The following is an 18,657-nucleotide window of genomic DNA, read 5'->3' as shown; positions in this document are numbered from 1 at the left end:
AAAACTAGTTCTTAAAATATGAATTCTATAAGAATCAGTTCCAGAATATCACCAATGTATAATAAAATAGATAAGCGTTTATACTTAGTATAAATATATCTTCAGAGTCTGATGGTTTTCTCTGAAAAAAGATAGGATTTTATTAATTTTTCTTGCTGAAAACTGTGTTTACTGAGCTGCCAACTTTTTTCTCTGATTCATTTCATCCCTTGTCCCCATGCCCCTCCCCACTCCCACTCTACCTGGACTAATAAATACACTTGAGAAATCAGAAACATAGGCAAACATCTTTTATTTGGGGTTAGGCTTACACAGTTCCAAAAAGTGAACATAATTAACAAAACACCTAAAGGTACCAGAGAAGGTGCTCCGGTATCAGTAGAAGGCACTGATCATGATACACAGAGAAAGCTTGACATGGGTCTTCATGTAGAGACGCCAGGACCAGCCTGTCGCGTGAACACGCTGTTTTCTGGCAGCGTGTTCGGCTGGCAGGCAGGGGTGGGACGTGAAGGCTCTTCCCCCCTGGTTGGGCAGCCAGGCCCTCCAGGAGTGTTACTACCAATGACACGACGGGCGTAACAGTGACAGTAATGCCGGCTCTGACAACAAAGCTGATGTCATCAGCAACAGCTTGCCCGGATCCATAAGTCCTTAGGGCGCTTCTTATCCAGCTGATAATCCCTGATCCGTTTCTTGGACAGGCCACAAAATCCACTTTCACAGAAATGAATCCAATGCATTCAGTTATCACTGAAAACATACCCGTCCAAGTATTTGCTAGTTTGGAAAAATGGTAAATACTATTGCATCACTTTGGCAGTCAGTCGCATATAAGCTGCAAGAAGAATGTGCTGTTAAAAACACAAACACGGGTACTTTTGGTGGCATGGCTTTAAAACCCTGTGCTTGGCTAGAAAAACATTACATGCAAAGTTAATGAATAGAAATTTTTATTTAAAAAAAAGAGGAAAGTATTTTACTATACCAAAATTAGTTTTAAGACGTATCAAAATCAAATTTTACACAAATACCTTTAGAAAACTGAATTATATAATTAAAACGTTAAATTACAGAGTATTCTTTACAAATTAATGATGTATTTAATAATATATTAAAGACATGATGTGGAAATTAGAGCTGCTTCAAAATACCGTTTTCAAATTTCATTCTTTAAGAGCCTGGGGAAACTGCCAAATCACCATTTGGTACCCCAACTGGGGCTTCAGGGTACACTGGGGGGCCTATTCTGAGTCTGGAGAGAATCATTAAGTAACATACAAATAAAAATAAGAGTAAAGTACCATGTAAAATTAATTTAATTCACTTCCCGAGACTTACACAGAGCTCAGTGACTTGAATAAAACATGACGCTGTTTTTAAATGTTGAGAACACTGTTTTCTGGCGGCAGCGAGCACACTTGTGTTACAAGTAGGTCGTAAAGATAGGGCTTCAGGGAGAAATGGAACACAGACAAACCTCTAAAGAAGTAGAACACGCTCGCAGGCTTCTTATTCTCTTTTTATGAGGCACAAACAGAAAAATAGATAAAACATAACAACCCTGATTACAGACTCCAGGGGATTTTTCATCACTAGACTTTTATGATGGTTTATGAATGATCCTTAATACAGCAATATTCCTAGTGAGTTACCAGGAAATAATTTCAATCATCAATAATACGGTTAAAAAGTTCACCCCTTTGTAATACCCAGATCAGCGGACTTCCCCTCTTCTTTATTTTACACATATGACGACAGACAGTCACGTCTCTCCAGCCTCACGCCCAACTGAAACCTCCGTTACAAAGGAGAGAGAGCAGGATGGAGACTTTGGTGCCATTTCTTTTCCTGTGACAGAAACAAAGCTGCTGTTTTACAGCTTGAAAAACACACAGTAATCACTGCGTATTACAACAGCCGCGTAATGCAAAAGGAAGTGATTTCTCTCAGGAAAAAAAAATCTGTTTTCCCTATGACTCCTCCCCCCCAACTCAGAAATTACCATCCAGTAATTTCCACCTAAAGTCAGGAAGCCGCCGAGCCCCGTGTCGCGCGTGAGCATGAGGACCGCAGCAGGATGAGGCCGGTCTCTGCCTCGCATCCTGCCTGGGCTCCCGGCGCCAGGCCTTATAGCTCCTCTTTGAAGCCTTTCTGTGTCTCCTGCTGGGCTCTGTCTTCCTCACTGGGTGCCAACCACGCGAAGTAGACCTTCACTGGATCGATGTTCCAGTGTTTGTGGAAGGAAATGGGGACCTGGTGGGACAGGTAGTCCTTGGGGTAGTCCACGGGCCGGGCCTGCGGGAAGAAGAACAGAGAAGGCCGCTCTCTGGCTCACTGAGGACAGTCTTGCTTCAGAATAGCATCTCAGTGCATGAAACCGTTGCTTTCCGTCAGTAGCTGATGTTGGTTATGGGAATCTAAAAGCAAGAAGAAAATCCTTCCCACTAAAATCTTCCCTCTAACTGTAGGCTCTTTGCTTCTATGTCTCCAGTTACTTTCACACCCCAAGTGCATCGCTTGAAACACATCGCTTTTTGCTTCTGTGTTTCATAGTCACACCTCTGGGAGATTCCTCAACTGTGGTAATAATTATGAAAAGTTTCCCTCGGTAAGTCATTTGAGTTACAATTATGCCTTCTGCAAAAAGGCAGAAAATCTGTCATTTCTTAGGTCTAAAAAAACTAAAACTCTGGCCATACATGTGTGTGGAGGTGTGGGGCAAGGGGTTTCCAGGCTTCGCACTGCCTGTCTGCTGCCCTGACGTGGAATCAGCGGGTGTCTCTCAGAGCAGGGAAACGTGGAGCTCGTCAGGGAGAAGGGTGCAGTAGCTCCTACTCTCTTCCTACCTGAATATCCAGCCTGGTTCCAGAGGTGTCCTTGGAAATTTGAGTAACCTGAAATAGTCTGCAACAGGACCTAGAAAGTTTTTGCATTACTATCATTTCAGAATTCTCCAGAACTTTTGAAAAAATGAAATGTAAGCAGAATCAGATATAGCCTAAAATGAGACTGAAAAAGTAACCTCCAGGGTATGGAAGGAAACTGAAACCAGATACATTTTGTTTTCTCTGAGCAAAGCATCCATCTTCTCTCAAAGCTTATCTTGTTTACAAATGTATAAAGCCCATCTGTGTCATATAGTAACTCACTGGGTTACCAGTACTGAAGTAGTCTTGACTTTATTAAACCTAGATGTGATACATTTAGAAACAGATCTTCTCTAGGCTAATATTTTATTATATTCCATCTAAATTTTTGATACGAGTAAACTCTCTTAAATGGTTTACAAAATACCTTCATTAAATGTTCTTATTTAGTCCTTGAAACAAACTTCGCAAGATGGTCAGAGCAGCATGATTCCTCCCCAGTTCATAAATGAGGAAGCCAGAGCTCACAGAAGTTATAACTTTCTTGGGGTAACATGACTCGCAAATGTTGGAATGGGGGTGAGAGCAGGTGCCCAGCTCCTAGGCCAGTGTCCTGCCAGCACCTCAGCCTGTCCAGGGTCGTCAGAGGCTTTAGCTGCCCTAGCCGCTTTGGGAGGCTTTATCCAGCGGTGGCACAAGTATGCTGCTCAGCTGAGGGTCAAATGATAATATCTGTGAGGAAGACTTCAAAATAATGTAGGGGAGAACTTTCATAATGGTCACGGTACTATCCTTTAAAAATTCTAAGTGTTCATGAAGTTAAAATTCTAGGAAGAGACTTTTTAAGGGAAATACAGTGAGACAGAGACCAAAATTACATACTAGAATAGATTCTAAATGACTTGAGAAAGTTTTGAATATTAGCTGAGGGAATTCATATATTACATGGGGTTTATTTGCAATGCTCTCTGAGAATTTACCAGCAGAGAAGAAAACCTAGGAGAAACAAAGTCTCAATTCAGTTCTCAGATAATTCCACAATGGTCTCAGGAGAAAAAAATTAAAGCAATGGAAATGAATCGTTGCTTGTTTTTCACATTTAAAAGTCAACTATTGGAGATACAAATACATCTAACAGGAAAAAAATAAATCCATAATATCTTTCCCTCTATTAATGCAGATTCCAGAAGTGATTAGTTGCATCTCAGGAGCCATCTATGCAAGTGAAGACCTGGCTTATTAAGCTCTAGGACGTGCTCATCATTTCTGACAGATGAGCTCATGGAAAAGAACAAAACCAAATGAAAAAAGTAGGATGCATCCAGAGAGGCATCTGTGACACTGAGAAGTCCATTTAGCTTCTAAAAATCACACGTCTGTGAAAAGGCCAAAAGGAAATCCCAAGCAGGCAGAGTCAGGGTGAGGAAGGAGGGCTGGGTAACAGAGGCGAGCGTGGTGGGAAGCCGTGTACCCAGAGAGAGAGAGAGAGAGATGGCTGAAACTGCATGAGGAGAACACACACTGGGCAAAATTAAAATCTTCTCCTTACAGCACAGTGAACAGAGTGCAGCAAATGAAGGTTAAAACTATATTTTCTTCGACACACATTTTCATCTCAGCTGTATTGAGGTATGATTTACATACCATACACAGTTCACACACAATAATGCTGTGAATGGTAGTTTGGATAATGTTAGCAGATTTCCAGAGCTAGGCAACCGCAAATCTAGTTTCAGAACTCTATAGTCATGCCCCCCAAATTCCCTTGCATGCATTTGCAATGAGTCCTCACCCTCATTCACAGACCTAGGATACCACTGATTTGCTGTCTCTACAGTGGTCCCTAGAAATTTCTTATGAGTGGAATCATAATAGGGGTGTTTGAGCCTGGCTTCCTTCACTTGGCATTGTGGCATACGTCAGAGGTTAGTTCCTTTCTCAGCTGGGCGGTGGTGCCCTGTATGGACATACCACACAAACCACGCCCAGCTGCCGCGGCTCAGGAGTCTGGGCAGCACGCAGCCTGGGCCTCGGCTTCACAGTCTCTCTCACGGTTGCAGTCAAGGTGTCAGCTCAGGGTCTGTGGTCTCATCCGAAGGCTCAATGACGAAAAGATCCACCCACAACCTCACTGGGTGGTTGCTGGTGGCATTCAGAGGGCACCACTGGGGTCCATGTCATAAACTGCCTACTACAAGTATGTTTAACTTAAACTACCAAAACATTCCCAAAGTGCCTGTATTTCATATTCCCACCAGCAGTGTCTGAGAGAGCCAGTTTTCCTGCGTCCTTGTGGACAGAGCGTCCATGGTATGCTCTGCTTTCTGCTCACAGCCAGTGCAGCAGACATGTGGTGGGGCCTCACAGTGATCTCGTTACATTTCCTTAACGACCAGTAACGTTGCACGCTTTTTCATGTGCTCATTAGCCATTTCCTTCACTTCTTCAGTGTAACATCTATTCAAATCTTAGCCCATTTTAAACAGAGTGGTTTGTTTCTTTATGCAGTTGTAAGAGATTGTTATATATTTCTGGACACAAATCTTTCATCAGATACATGATTAGCAAATACTTCTCCCAGCCATGACTTCCTGTGTTTTATTTTGTGTTTTCATTTTCCTCTGATCCATAGTCAGACACATTATCCATTATGCCACTTGCCCTGTACTTTTTTTCATTTTCTTAATGATATCTTTCAAAGAACACAGGTTTTTAATTTACATGAAGTTAAGTTTATGAATTTTCCCTTTCTAGATCATGCCTTTGATGCTGTAAGAGATCTCTGCCTAAACTGAGGCCACAAAGAACTATTCTCCCTGTTTCCTTCCAGAAGCTTGTAACTTTAGAGCTTGTATTTTGTACTGTGATCCATCTCGGGTAATTTCTGTGTATAGTGTCAGGTAAGGTTCTAAGTTCACTTTTTGTATGTGGCTATAATTGTTCCAGCACCACTGTCCCATTTCCCCACTGACTTGCCTTGGCATCTTTGTTAAAAATCAGTTTACCATAAATGGGAGGGTTTATTTCTAGAATCTGTCCCATTCCTTTGATATATATGTTTATCCTTATACTAATTTCACATTGTCCCGATTATTGGAGGTTTATAGTAAGTTTCAAAATCATGTAAGTGTAAATCCTCCCACTTAGAGCTCTTTTTTAAAAAACTGTTTTGTATTTCCATATACATTTTAGGATAAGCTTGTGAGTTTTTATAAAGAAGCCTGCTGCTGTGCTTTTGATATGATTACACCAAATCTATAGATCAATTTGGGGAATACAGGGAGACAAAATTTCCCTGCATGACTGTGTCCTGTAAAAGAGCCTTAGCCCACTATAAATATCTCACATTCCATGAGAATTAAATTGTAGTCATTTTCTAGTTAACTGCTGTGATCCAAAACGAAGAGTAAAACCCCCTTCATCTCTGGGAGAAGGCCAGTGGTCATAGCCCTGAACTCCGTCCCTAAATTAAGCCTTGAAGCGCCAGGAAGACCTGAACACTACTACCGGAGGGATACATTTACATTTCAAGGAGGAATGAGGCCCTTGGAGAAACTATTTGCATAGTAAAGTGCTGAAGTAAGGACTGAAAGGGACAGCTGCCTCCTTCACCTTTATAAGCAGAGAAAACAAAATTTCCTAATCGCTTGCCTGTGGAGTATCTGGTCACCAGTGTAGGATAACTGACTTCGCTCTCATCTTGCCCTAGAGGCAAAAACTAGGTCAAAGGGGCAGTGGGGCGTGTGGGCAAGATGCTCTTATTATTTACTGTGAGGTATTTAATTTAAAAAGCTGTCTCTGATCCAGACCATTTCATGCCAGCATTCAGAATAAAAGTAATAAAGTAAATTTTAAATGAATGAAATAAATTAATAAATTTTAAAATGAATATTAAAAGATCAAGGAAATTGCTAGTTTTTTAATACATAAAAACTGTCTGTATCTCAATTTATTCACATCTTAATTTCTCTTAGCAGTATTTGATAGATTCTTAGGATTTTCTACATACAAGATCATGCTGTCTGTGGGTAGAGACAGTTTTACTTCCTCCTTTCCAATCTGTATCCTTGTATTTCTTTTTTTGCTTTACTGCGCTGGTGAGAACCTCTAAATACAGGGGTGAGTAAAAGTGCTGAGGCTGGATATGTCTGCCTTGCTCCTGATCTTCATTTTATCAGGTTGAGGAAGTTCTATTTGTTGAAACAGTTTTTTGTTTTTCTGTCTGCTTATTATTTTTTTTTTATCATGAAGCGGTGTTAGATTTCATCGAACAGTTTTTCTGTGTCTACTGAGAGGATCATGTGTTTTTCATTCATTATTCATATAATAATCATTGACCTTGGGTGTTAAACAAGCCTTGCATCCCTGTGATGAGCATGACTTGGTCATGTCATATAACCCCTTTAGTATACTGCTGGCTTCAACTTGTTAATATTTGATTAAGGGTTTTTGCACCTCTGTTCAGGAGTAACATTGCTGGTAGTTTACTTTTCTGATGTACCATTTTAATCCCTTTGTTATTTTTTTGCTATATAATTTTAGTCATTTTCTTCGTGCTTGCTGTAGGGATACAACGTTCATCTCTGACATACTAGGTCAACGCTGGCCTCATGAAATGAGTTGGGAAGCATGCTCAGTTCTCTAATTTCGTCCATGTATGTAAGTTTAAATACATTTTCTGTTCCTCCTGGAGAAATAAGATTGCTTAAAAAGTGTGATTCTAGAAACTTCTCCATTTCATTTAAATTGTCTAATTTGTTGGCTAATTTTGGTAGGGTTTATAATGATGCCTCTCTTTCATTTCTGGTTTTGGCAATTCATGTCTTCTTTTTCTCTTGGTGCAGTGAGCTAAAGGTTTACCAAAGTAGTTGATCTTTCCAAAAGAACTAATTTTTGGCTTAACTGATTTTTCTCTACTGTTTTTCTGTTTTCTAGTTCGTTGGATTATGCTCTAACTTTTAATACTTCTTTTATTTCACATAGTTCATGTTTAATATAATTCTTTTGCTTCTCAATGTAGAAACTTAGATTATGTTTAAAACTATAAATTTCCTTTAATCCCTACAACAGCTGCACACAAATTTTTGATACATTTTCATTCAAGGTATTTTCTAATTTTCCTTATGATTTCTTCTTTGACCCATGGGTCATTTAAAAGTGTGTTGTCTCATTTCCAAATATCGGGGGAATTCCCAACATAACTGTGTATGTTTTCAGTCCTGTTACATTTATTGAGACTTGTTTTACGACTTAGCATATGGTCTGTCCTGAAGAATGTTCCATGTGTACTTGAAAAGAATGTTCATTCTGTTGTTGTCAGGTCAAGCAGTTAATACTTACCTATTTTTCTCTTCAGTTCTATTTCATGTACTTTGAAGGTCTGTTGTTAGTGTATATATACATTTACAATTATTTTATCTTCTTGATGTATTGACCTTTTGTCATGAAGTGCCCCACTCTCTCTCTAGTAATATTTCTGTTCTTAAAATCTATTGTGTTTAATGCTACTGCAGCCACTCAAGTGCTCTATAACCAACTGTTTGCAGGGTGTATCCTTCCCCATCCTTTTATATGCAACCTGTTTGCGTCTATGAATCTGAAGTGTACTTGACTCTCATACACAACGTACAGTCAATCATGCTTTTTATCCAGTCTGACAATCTCTGCCTTTTGACTAGGGTATCCAGTCCATTTATAATCATGTAATACTTGATGTAGCTCTATCTTCATCAGCCATTTGCCATTCTATATGCCATTGTTTTTTACATGTCTCATTTTTTGTCCATCTCTTCTTCCTTTATTGGCATTTTTTCATTAAAATCTTTTTAGTATACATTTAAATCTTTTTCTTGATATTTTAGCTGTAATAAAGGTTTCCCTTCACGATAACTGAGACTACAACCCCAGGCCAGTGAAGATGCCGGCTTTTCTTGTTTGTTTCCTACCCTAGTTTGACAGCTTTAGTTGACGTATCTGTGGGTGTTCATCTCTCCCACAAGTCAAGCCCACAACTCTGACAGCAAACCTATTGTTTTTTTCCCACCAGGCCCATACTGGTGAAACTGCTGCTGCCCTCTCCAACCAAACAGGGATGGAAGAGGGCTTGGGTGGGGGGATTCAGACAGAAAGGCCTCAGGCTCTGTTGCTGCTACCCAGAGCTATAGTAGATTTTCAGGAGTTAATGCTTCTCAGTGCTTCTGGTTGACTCTCAGAGTCCTGAAGTGGTTGTTTTGACAATTTTGTGCAGAGGATTCACTGGCCATTGCATGTTGCCACACCCATCAGAGGCATATAATGTTGGAAGAACAGAAAACCACATTCTCTAGAGATTTTGTTTTTAACACAGAGGGACAGACTGGACATTCCTTGAGGCCTCCTTCTAAACCTGTGGTTTCACAATAACGTTCCCTGCCTAAAAAGAGAAGGAATGTGGCCCAGGCAACTTTGTATCTGAGCTTGTTTCTACATGCCCACTAACTCCTCAGGAATCCTGGGTTTTCTCTCTGTCTCATATCTCTTTCTCAGTATGAACAAATACACGGTTTGGACCAGTGTTCAAACATTACAAATGGAAGGTAATGTCCAAATCAAAGCAGACTCTCTTAAAAGAGGCTTAAGAGTTGGAAGATAAAGCAGTGTCCATGGGGAGGATAGGTTTTGAGCATACTTTACAACTTTGGAAAGGTTTAAAATTTATTAGGTGAATTAGAGAAATCAAGAGTTTTAAAGTATGGGAAACAATTTTTTTTTTAATTTTAAAATTATCTTCAAAGGACTTTTACTCAAGGAGTACTCTCCTTCCTTTTTCCCTTAGCATCTCATTTACTAGCGTATTCTTCCCTAAGTAAAAAAGGCTGCTGTAAAAACCCAAGACTGTGATGTAAACAATAGTAAATTATTTCCCCTATACACCAACAGTTTTAAGTACCCTTCCTTTTCTTTTTCTGTGAGTGAAACGTTATGAGATACATCAAAAGAGGGTAAGAGGCTAACTTGCTTTTCTAAGTCATAACACCACCACACACAGACTCAAGGGTTTAAAAGATGGAAAAGTACCTTCTGAGTGGTACCAAGAAGGAGATTTCTCATACGTTTCGTATTACAATAGTCTATTTTTATCCTCCTTTGCAGTCCTCAAGAAAGCAGAAGAGGATTCTGCCTCTCTTGATAATGCACTGTCTTTGCCTTGTTCAGGTGAACTTCCGTAGTGCTGTCTCTGTCAGGCCCGTTTCCTGTGCTGCTGTCATAGTTTTTGCTATTGGTTGTTAAATAAAGCATGAGGACTATATTTTCAACATAAGGGAGGGCACTTAAAATATACATGCACTCAAATATTTCAAATTTCAAAAAGGTTTACTGCGTTTCTTAAAGGAGAGCATTAAATGAGTGTGGGCTGTGGTTATTTTTAGTCTAAGTATAGCTGCTATTCTTACATTATCATCCACTGACCTGATTCTTAAGAGAAAAAAAAAACTTCTATAAATAATGCAGAAGGATTCCCTTCAGACCCTACACTGCAGGACAGTGACACTGTTAGCACCAACCACCCCTGATAAACATCATCTCAGCTCTGCTTTTCTATAGCCTCCAGAATATATGCATATTGAGATAGTACACTGAAATTTAATTAAGTTTAGCCACTCAGTTTAATAGCAAGCAAAGGGGAGAAAGCCCAGCAAAAAGGTAGCCAATGGAGACTGTAAAAACTGAGGACAGTGTACGCTGACACACACTTGGTGGCCAGCAAGACAGTATTAGATCAGTCCTGTATATTTTCTAAATAGCACTGGATAATTTTTAAATGCCATCAATTTTTTTAACTCAAAAGAAAAAAAGAAAGAAAACAAACAGCCTTTACCTGGTCCTACATGCAAGGATGCTGGTCAAACACCATTTCGTTTTCTAGATGTTTCTGCCTTCCATCTTCATGCTGCACCTGGTACAGCACCAACCCTCTGGACAAAGAGGTCTGTTAAGGATTTCCCCCTGGAGCCTGTCCACATGGTTCTTAAGGTTGTTTCCAGAACAGGTGAAGGGAAAGAAGCAGGACCCTTAAGTGAGAGGAAGATCCCCCTCTCTCCCCCTGAGGTCGGACTAAGAACATTCTTCTCACCTGATGGAAGAGCGGGCTGTGTGTCACAGGGATCCCTAACCCGCTGAAGCACATCCCCAGGACCATATCATCCGGAGCATCATTGCTGTAGCAGCGACACTTGCTGGCGAGAAGTCTCCTGATTGCCTCTCTGCTGAAGACCATCCTGGGGGGATGCAGACAGAGAAGGCAGTTAGAGCAGCTCCTCCCGAGCAGTGATCTGAGTAAGGAAATAGCGCTCTCAGCCCCGTGTCTGATAAAGACATTGACAGAGCAGAGTTTTACATTTAACAGTTATTCCAGGGGAAGTGTTTGTCAGAGAAACATGAGGTGGCAGAGCGGCAGTGACGATGCCAAAGCAGCAGTGGGGGCCAGCCCTGGGCCAGCCCCAGATGCAGTGTTGTTAACCCGACAGCAGCAGCAGCACCAGAAACCAGCACCCTTTGCTCCTCCAGCCTCAGGGGACAGCATTTCCCATAGTGACTGAGCTCCAGGTAAGGCCACCTGCTCCCTTTTATCCCTCAGCCCTTGCCAGTACTTCTGTACCAAGTTCTTGCAATAAATTCTCTTTTTAAAATATAGATTGGTTTCTGGCTTCCCGTCTGGCTTCATGAATAACCCAGTAGCTGATGGGGCTGAGGGGGCTGACATGGTTCACAAGTTCATTCCCACTAAGCAACAATTTTCTTGAAAGCAAAACTGTCTAAAATGTATCCATATATTCCCACAGGCAAATACAGAGCCTCACATACAGTAAGCCCTCAATAAGAGTTTGATGATCCAACAAATGAGAACAAAGCCGCCTTTGCAAAGATCATCCCGAGGAAGGGGGAAGTTTTATGAATCCATCTAGTAGGAAGGGAAAGAGGACAGAGCTTGAACGCAGTCCCTGACGCAAACACACTGATTCCTGCTCTGCGGGGCTCAGTTCAGTGCCCTGTGACTGCCACTTCTGACCCTAGGCTGGCAGTGCTCCCTGCCCGCGCTAAGATGTCAGAAGCCTCCATGGAATATGACTGGACAAGAGGAAGCAGCTCGTTATTTAAGATGATACAAGGAAATACAACTGCACAAGAAAAAAGTGATTATGAACTATACAAAAGGGAGCAAGCTGCAAGTCTGAAAACTTACCATAAACTGCCTTTCTCTTAGAAAGTCTAGGGTCCCCCAGTGACTCTGGCTCACACCTATGTGCTGAGTCAAATTCCTGCTTTACTGGCCAAGCCCGGGAAAGGAGCCTGTGTGAGGACTTGTGTTGGCCATAAACAGACCTCTCCCTTAGAATGTCTACCCGATGCCCAGTCAAGGAAAGTTTCATAGGTGACTAAATATATTCCAATCACAGCTGTTATCTTATCCTTTTAAATCCTATCTGAATAAAAATGCTCCTTTCTCTCTTCTGCCAGTAGACAGAAAAGGCCAGCCCGGTCTACCATCCAAAATGGAAAATTACCAGTTATATCATCGTATGTCTGTTCTGCCAACTTTTTAAGCATTAAAAAGATATTGAAAGGCTATGAGACTAATAATATGATTTCCTTTAATATGCAATATACTAATTTTAGAAATAAGAAAGCCTGAAGTGGGAGGCAGGGACTGCCTCAAGGGCACACCCACAAATCAAGAGCACGTACAGACGGCAGCGTGGGTCAGAAGCAGCCCGCCCACTCCTGGGCTCCGAGCAGACGGACAGGTCATGGCTGTCTCTGGGCACCACTGCCAGGGCCTCTTCCAAGGGGGCTGCCAGAAAGACTAATGACATCCTGATCACAGCTTCCTACCCAAATATACACAAGTAAGTATTTTCAAAAAAGAAAACAGTTATTGCACTACTTGCCTCCAAATACCCAAACTTAAGGAGTAAGCAACAAGGCAAAAACACAGACAGCCTGGATTCAAATAGTGCAAAGTTCTCATTTTCCAAACAATACCAAATATCTGCACGTAAATCGCTGGCGTCCACTCTCCTGGCTTAGCTCTGATAAGTGGGGCTTAAGAGGGAGGGTTTAAGGCAATGGCTTTCCAAAACTTGACTGTAAGCCACAGTGAGAAAACACACACATTTTATAAGTAGTAGTTTATGTTTTGTGTATGTGTGTATGTATGTGCATAAAACTGAGAAAATCACGTAACAATACTACTTTTACTACATGTGATACACTATGGTATTTCTATTTTATTCAATTCCATTCTGCATTTCATTATTTTTAAATGATGGTTATGAGCCATTAATTGGTTTTACAAGCCACTAATCAACCCTGATTTGCTGTTTAAAAAAGAGTGTTGGTTATTAAGCTAGATCACCAGAGAAGTCTCCTATAATACTAGAGAAATTATCATGTCTGCAGCTTTTATCAAAGGTAGATATGGGACAATCTCATAAAGAATGCATCTCTATAAGGTGCTGTTAAGAACAGAATACACTGGTCCATGTTAGTTACGTAAGAATCATTACCAGTGTTCATGCACTTGTTTATTCATTTATCCACTGTACCTTGTGAAAAGTGAGTCCTCATGCTAGCAAGTAAGGATGTAATGAGAAATGAAACACAGGTGCTGCCTTCAAATAAGTCATAATCTAGGTGGAAAATAGAAAATAGACAATTAAATGATAATAGTTTGCATAATATGCCATGAAAGTATATTAGAAAGGCATCAAACCCAGATTTCAGGGGCTGGACTAGGCTGGAGGCTTCCAGGAATTCATAAATGATGGTGATATCAAGTCCAGAAGGAGGGGGATTCGCCAGGTGAGAGAGGCAGGAGGCTGGCTGGGGGAACAAGGCTGTGTAGGGGCCAGCAGATGCCGTATCTGGGGGAAGAGTTAAAAACAGTGCCTCTGAAGAACTGAAACAGGCTCAGTATGAACTCTTTTAAGATGAAGGTGCAGATAAATGAGGCAAAAAAGGTAAGCATCTCCTAAGACCAGGAGAGGCCTGGTGAGCTGGATGAGGAATCTGGACTTTATCCTAACAGCAGTGGGAGGTTACAAAAGGATGCAAAACCTTTCACTCCCATGGTAACACAAAGAAAAATCCAAGTAAAATAAAAATCACATTAGCCTCTGGAATCGTTCAAGAGATGAATGATATGAAGCCTAGATGAGCCAGTTTCTAGAGAGGACCCCTGCCCAGGGGAGCAGCAAGTGGTGGCAGCTTTAAGTGGGTCTGGGGGCGGGAGGGGGGGAAGGAGAGGCCTGCTGGAGGCTTAGCCCCGTGATCTCAGCGGCACCTGGGAGGCTGGGGATTAGGCAGCTACAAGTGGTTACGACTGAGGCCTAATCCCAGATCAGCTTGACTCTTGTTGAAATCTGAATGATCATGTCTTATTCGGATGCCAGAGTAGGAAAGAGTTTACACTAAAGGCAGTGGGAAGGCAGCGCAGGCCTGACAGCGAGCAAGAGGATCAGATGTGCTTCCATCCAGGTCTCTGTGGCGTGGAGGACACACGGAGTGGAGGACGAGCAGAAGAGACCAGGAGGCCGTGTATAGTAAAATCTTCGTGCTACAGAACATATAAATCTCATACAAATAACAGCGTCCCTTGCAAAAGTCAAAAGTTCTGGCCAATGGGCACCAGCACCTCACCCAGGAAACTAAACACATTACTGTAAGGCTGCAAATGGCGGAACCTTGTTTTAACGACAGCTCAGTTCTCCTTAGGTTTACACTTTAGTGTCTTTTCCAAGGCCGAAGGCCTATGTGGACCCTGCCCTCCTGCTAACGGCCGCCGATGGGTGAACAGAGATCAGTACTCCTGCACAGGCTTGGATCGTCACTAGAAGAGCCACCTCCATAACCACGTGACAGTCACCACCGAACGGGCCAGACCAACCAGAACACTGGGAGGGTGACCATGCGGTAGGTCTCGCAGCAGAAACGGCTCTCATCTAGGGGACTGTGAAATAGGAATATCAGGTCCCAGCTGTCAGATGTTTGTAATCCAGTGACTAGAATGAATGCTGCCCGGCACATAGTGGACATTCAACAAAAACCTGGTGAATGAATTTACATTACAACAGTGGTAACAAACTGAGATTATCCCTAAATAGCCCAATAGCAAAAGACTATAGAAATAACAGAACGACTGCTTAGCTGACTTAGCCATGTAAATCAAATCAAAATCTTTCCCGAGAGATTAGGCAGATGCTTATTTTTTTAAAGCACTGATTTTTAACTGTATTTAAACCCTATAAATCCCCCACAAGTATCACTTGATTGCTCAAGTCTAAACTTCTATACCACTATTTTCCCAAATGTGACTTATAAGCACTGGATAGTTAAAAAAAATCTAATGACTTATTTTCTGAAATTAAAATCTATATCCAACTTTTTTTTTCCACTTAAACAGTCAAAACGAATTAGCTGCCTCAAAGCAATCACTACCACAGGGACGTTTCTCCCAAGTACCTCCACATGCACTTATATTACTGCCTCTTCAAGGAGTGACATATTCTTTACAGTGGGATCTTCTCATATTTAGCAAATTTAACGTTCACTTTCCTACCACAGTAACAGCTGCTGTTTGCAGAGCACTTACGTAGCAGCGCAGATCCCACCGCCAGACCCGCCCCTGCGGCCCGGAAGCGGAAGTGTGCTGAGAGTGTGGCCGGAAGCTCATAGTTACCCTCCTCCTCCCGTGACGTAGCTGTAGCCGCCGGCGCCCAGGCCGTAGCCGTAGCGCTCTCCCAGGAACACGGGCTCGCGGGGGTCGTAGCAGCTCAGCAGGTGCCGGAGCCTGGAGATGCTGCGATCCCAAAGCGAACAAAGCAACAGTTACTTAATTCAGATGTGCATTCAGAGTAAATATGTTATGGCTCTTACAGCCCAGTGGTTATATTATGCAGTACTTGGAGAGACATTCAGAGTTCGAGATTTGGAAATATTTACTCTATATAAAATAGTTAAAAAAAACAAATTTCTTCTGTGTAGCACAGGGAACTATATTCAGTATCTTGTAGTAACCTATAATGAAGAATATGAAAACGAATATATGTATGTATATGTATGACAAACATTATGCTGTACACTGGAAACTGACACATTGTAACTCATTATACTTCAATTTTTAAAAAAGGAAATCATTTAGAGATGAAATTCAAGTGATTTACACAAGAAATGGATTAAAAAAAAAAAAAAAACTGATGAACACCATACATTACTGGAAACAGGAGAGAAACTGAGAAACAAGGGCTTCCCCCCTAGTTTTAAGAAAGCCCCTGCCAGTCGTGGTGGCCTCGTTTGGGTGGGCAGGGCGGCAGGTTAATGAAGTAAAGGTGGCCTGGGTACCACACAGCTCAGTTCTACTGGAACTGCTCCCCAGTGATCCCCAGTGAGAGTGAACTGATGGTCACATCTTTTCAGATGTCCTTGGTATTTTTTAAAATTCTTGATGGCCGAAAAAGGAACTTTTGAGGTACAGATGAAGTCCATGTCAGGCAGGTCGCTGGCAGGTGGGGAAGGGAACATGAGCAGTGAGGTTTTCCAGGCTAACCTTCAGATTATGATGCACCAGTGTGCTTGTACCTTCTTCAAGGAAGGCTTCCCTCATCTATGGTCCTTTATTTCTGTCTGTACCTTCCGCCCCCTATCCTTCTTTGTCCTGTGTCAACAGTGGTCGCTTACAAAGGGCAGTGAGAGTACCCATGAGCTGGTCAGAAAAGTGCTGGCAACTGTGGCTGCTGTAAGGATGGGAAAAAAAGATTTCATAGGAAAATAAAATCTAGAAATAATGTTTTTAAAGTGGAGACAAAGGTTGATGTTAAGAAAGGCTAGTTTATCCACGTTTTAAGAACTTGTATCACGAAAGAATGCCTTGTAAAGTCCTTCCACTGCTTCTTCTAGAGATTTTCAAGTCACACATACAAAATCCTAGCTTCCCTCACGTCAATCAGCATTCCCTGAAACAAGTTTTCCCACGGCCAGTGACTTTGGATTTGGATTACATATTTTTAACGGGCAAAGTAAATTTTAGTGTTTCTCAAGCCTGTGATTCATGAGCATCATGCATCTCTTAAGAGGTCGATATATCAAGGATTTCTCTCAATTACTAATCATGAATTCTGTTCTCAAGAGCAGTATTAACATCTAGAACACTACTGCTCTACAGCCCTCATTTACTTTTCCTCTTTCTGGGGGGCGGGGGGGTCATAGAAAACAGAGTAGAAGTGGACAGGAAGGAGCCATCTTTTCCCACCCACGCTCACACAGCTTACAGAAACACCCAGCTAATAACACCGAGGCTGGAAGAGAAGAAAAAAAGAAAAATAATGTATGAAGAACGTCTCTTACAAGTGAGGTGCTCATAGTCTACAAGCTGGCTGAACAGCTTTATATCTACCCCAAGGTCAAGGGCTCTGATAACGTTGACGGTTTCTAAGTGGCCAGAAAGTGTCTGAAAACCTACCGTGTTTTTGACACAGAAGTTAAACATTCTGGGCACCTAGTTTGGAATCAGTCTTCAGAAAGGCATCTAATAAATACCTTGGCAGGAGAAAGCAAGGAAGGGTGTGGACACCTAGTAACTCACCGTTCGGTCATGGACAAGATACTCAAAGATCTCTAATGAAATCGCAGCCTTTGGTTGGTGAAAAGTTCCCTAAAAACTCAAAGCCCCCTGGGGCAAATACATGTCTACTTCTTGACCTAGAAGAAATGAGTATCTCCCTTCTTCCTGCATACTGTACAATTATTAGTTAAACCCTAAACCCTCAATTTCTGAGGTTAAAATAACTAGGATTTAACACTGCATCTGATTTTCTTTTCCTGACAACATTAGCCATTTCCATATTCACAAGATCACATTAAAGCTGAAGAGGCATAGACTGAGGCTGACAACGATCACTTACTCCTTATCTGCTAAAAAGGGGAATGTGGCCACAGCAGGCAGATCTCTAGTTCTCGCCAAGTGGACTGGCTCCTGATCCAGGAGAAAAGCCTCATTTAACAATCAGTTACCATTTCAGGCAATTTGAGGCTCAGAAATGAAGAGAAACAGTATGGAAATGCTCAAGTGACATCAAAATTCTGTTAGTACATTTTAGGGTTTTATCATTCTCTCTGTCTCTGTCTCTCTCTATGTACACACACACACACCTGTATGTATGAATATATACATATACATATACATACATACATATGTGTACATACTTTTATTTCCTTTGCTGAAATATTTGACATTATATTGTGCCTTTTCCCCCCTAAATACATCAATGTGTGTATTCTAAGAACAGTGCAAGTTAGCAACTTCAAAAACTACTACTGACAGTAAGTTTCTTAACAAGTTTAAACATAAACCTATTGTATGTCCCAGCCATCCTGCCCCTAGGTATTTGGCCAAGATAAAGCAGATGTCTATACAAAGACATGGACATGAAGGTTCACTGCAGCCTGAATTATAATCCAAAGTCGTGAACACTGACACCGTGCTTGTATCTGAGCTACCACCATATTCCAACTCTGTCAACTGACCCAGTAATGTTGTTTACAGCATTTTTTCCCTCCAGTACAGGATGCAGCCCAGGACCCTTACTGCATTTATTTATCATTCACTTTATTCTCCTGTCATCTGGAACAGTTCCTCAGCTTTCATCTTTTACGACAGTGGTATTTTTAAAAATAAATGCCCCTCCCCTTTAATAGACTGATCCTCATGGTGGGTTCGCCTGGCGTTTCCTCGTGATAAAGCCCAGGTTAT

At 41.5% G+C, this 18,657-nt stretch overlaps 1 protein-coding gene across 5 annotated transcripts in view; it reads right to left on the bottom strand.

The window, feature by feature from the left end:
• Nucleotides 1-275: 275 nt before the first annotated feature.
• The window catches only part of B3GLCT (beta 3-glucosyltransferase), an 84,626-nt gene continuing 66,244 nt past the window's right edge, over nucleotides 276-18,657 (bottom strand). For 2 of the 5 annotated variants that reach the window (XM_074378012.1, XM_074378011.1), the window contains exons 13-15: nucleotides 15,589-15,708; nucleotides 10,984-11,128; nucleotides 276-2,298 (exon numbers count right to left, since the gene is read on the bottom strand). In XM_074378012.1, coding sequence (XP_074234113.1) covers nucleotides 2,131-2,298; nucleotides 10,984-11,128; nucleotides 15,589-15,708 — 433 coding nt within the window. In that variant the 3' untranslated portion in view covers nucleotides 276-2,130. Of the gene's footprint in view, nucleotides 2,421-10,728; nucleotides 10,878-10,983; nucleotides 11,129-15,588; nucleotides 15,709-18,657 lie in introns of all 5 variants that reach the window. The other 3 variants (XR_012511641.1, XM_074378014.1, XM_074378015.1) reach the window with 3 other exon arrangements.

The sequence above is a fragment of the Camelus bactrianus genome, chromosome 14 (genome assembly GCF_048773025.1).
Source record: "Camelus bactrianus isolate YW-2024 breed Bactrian camel chromosome 14, ASM4877302v1, whole genome shotgun sequence".
Classification (NCBI taxonomy): Eukaryota; Metazoa; Chordata; class Mammalia; order Artiodactyla; family Camelidae; genus Camelus; species Camelus bactrianus.
This window is presented reverse-complemented; position numbering and strand designations above follow the sequence as displayed.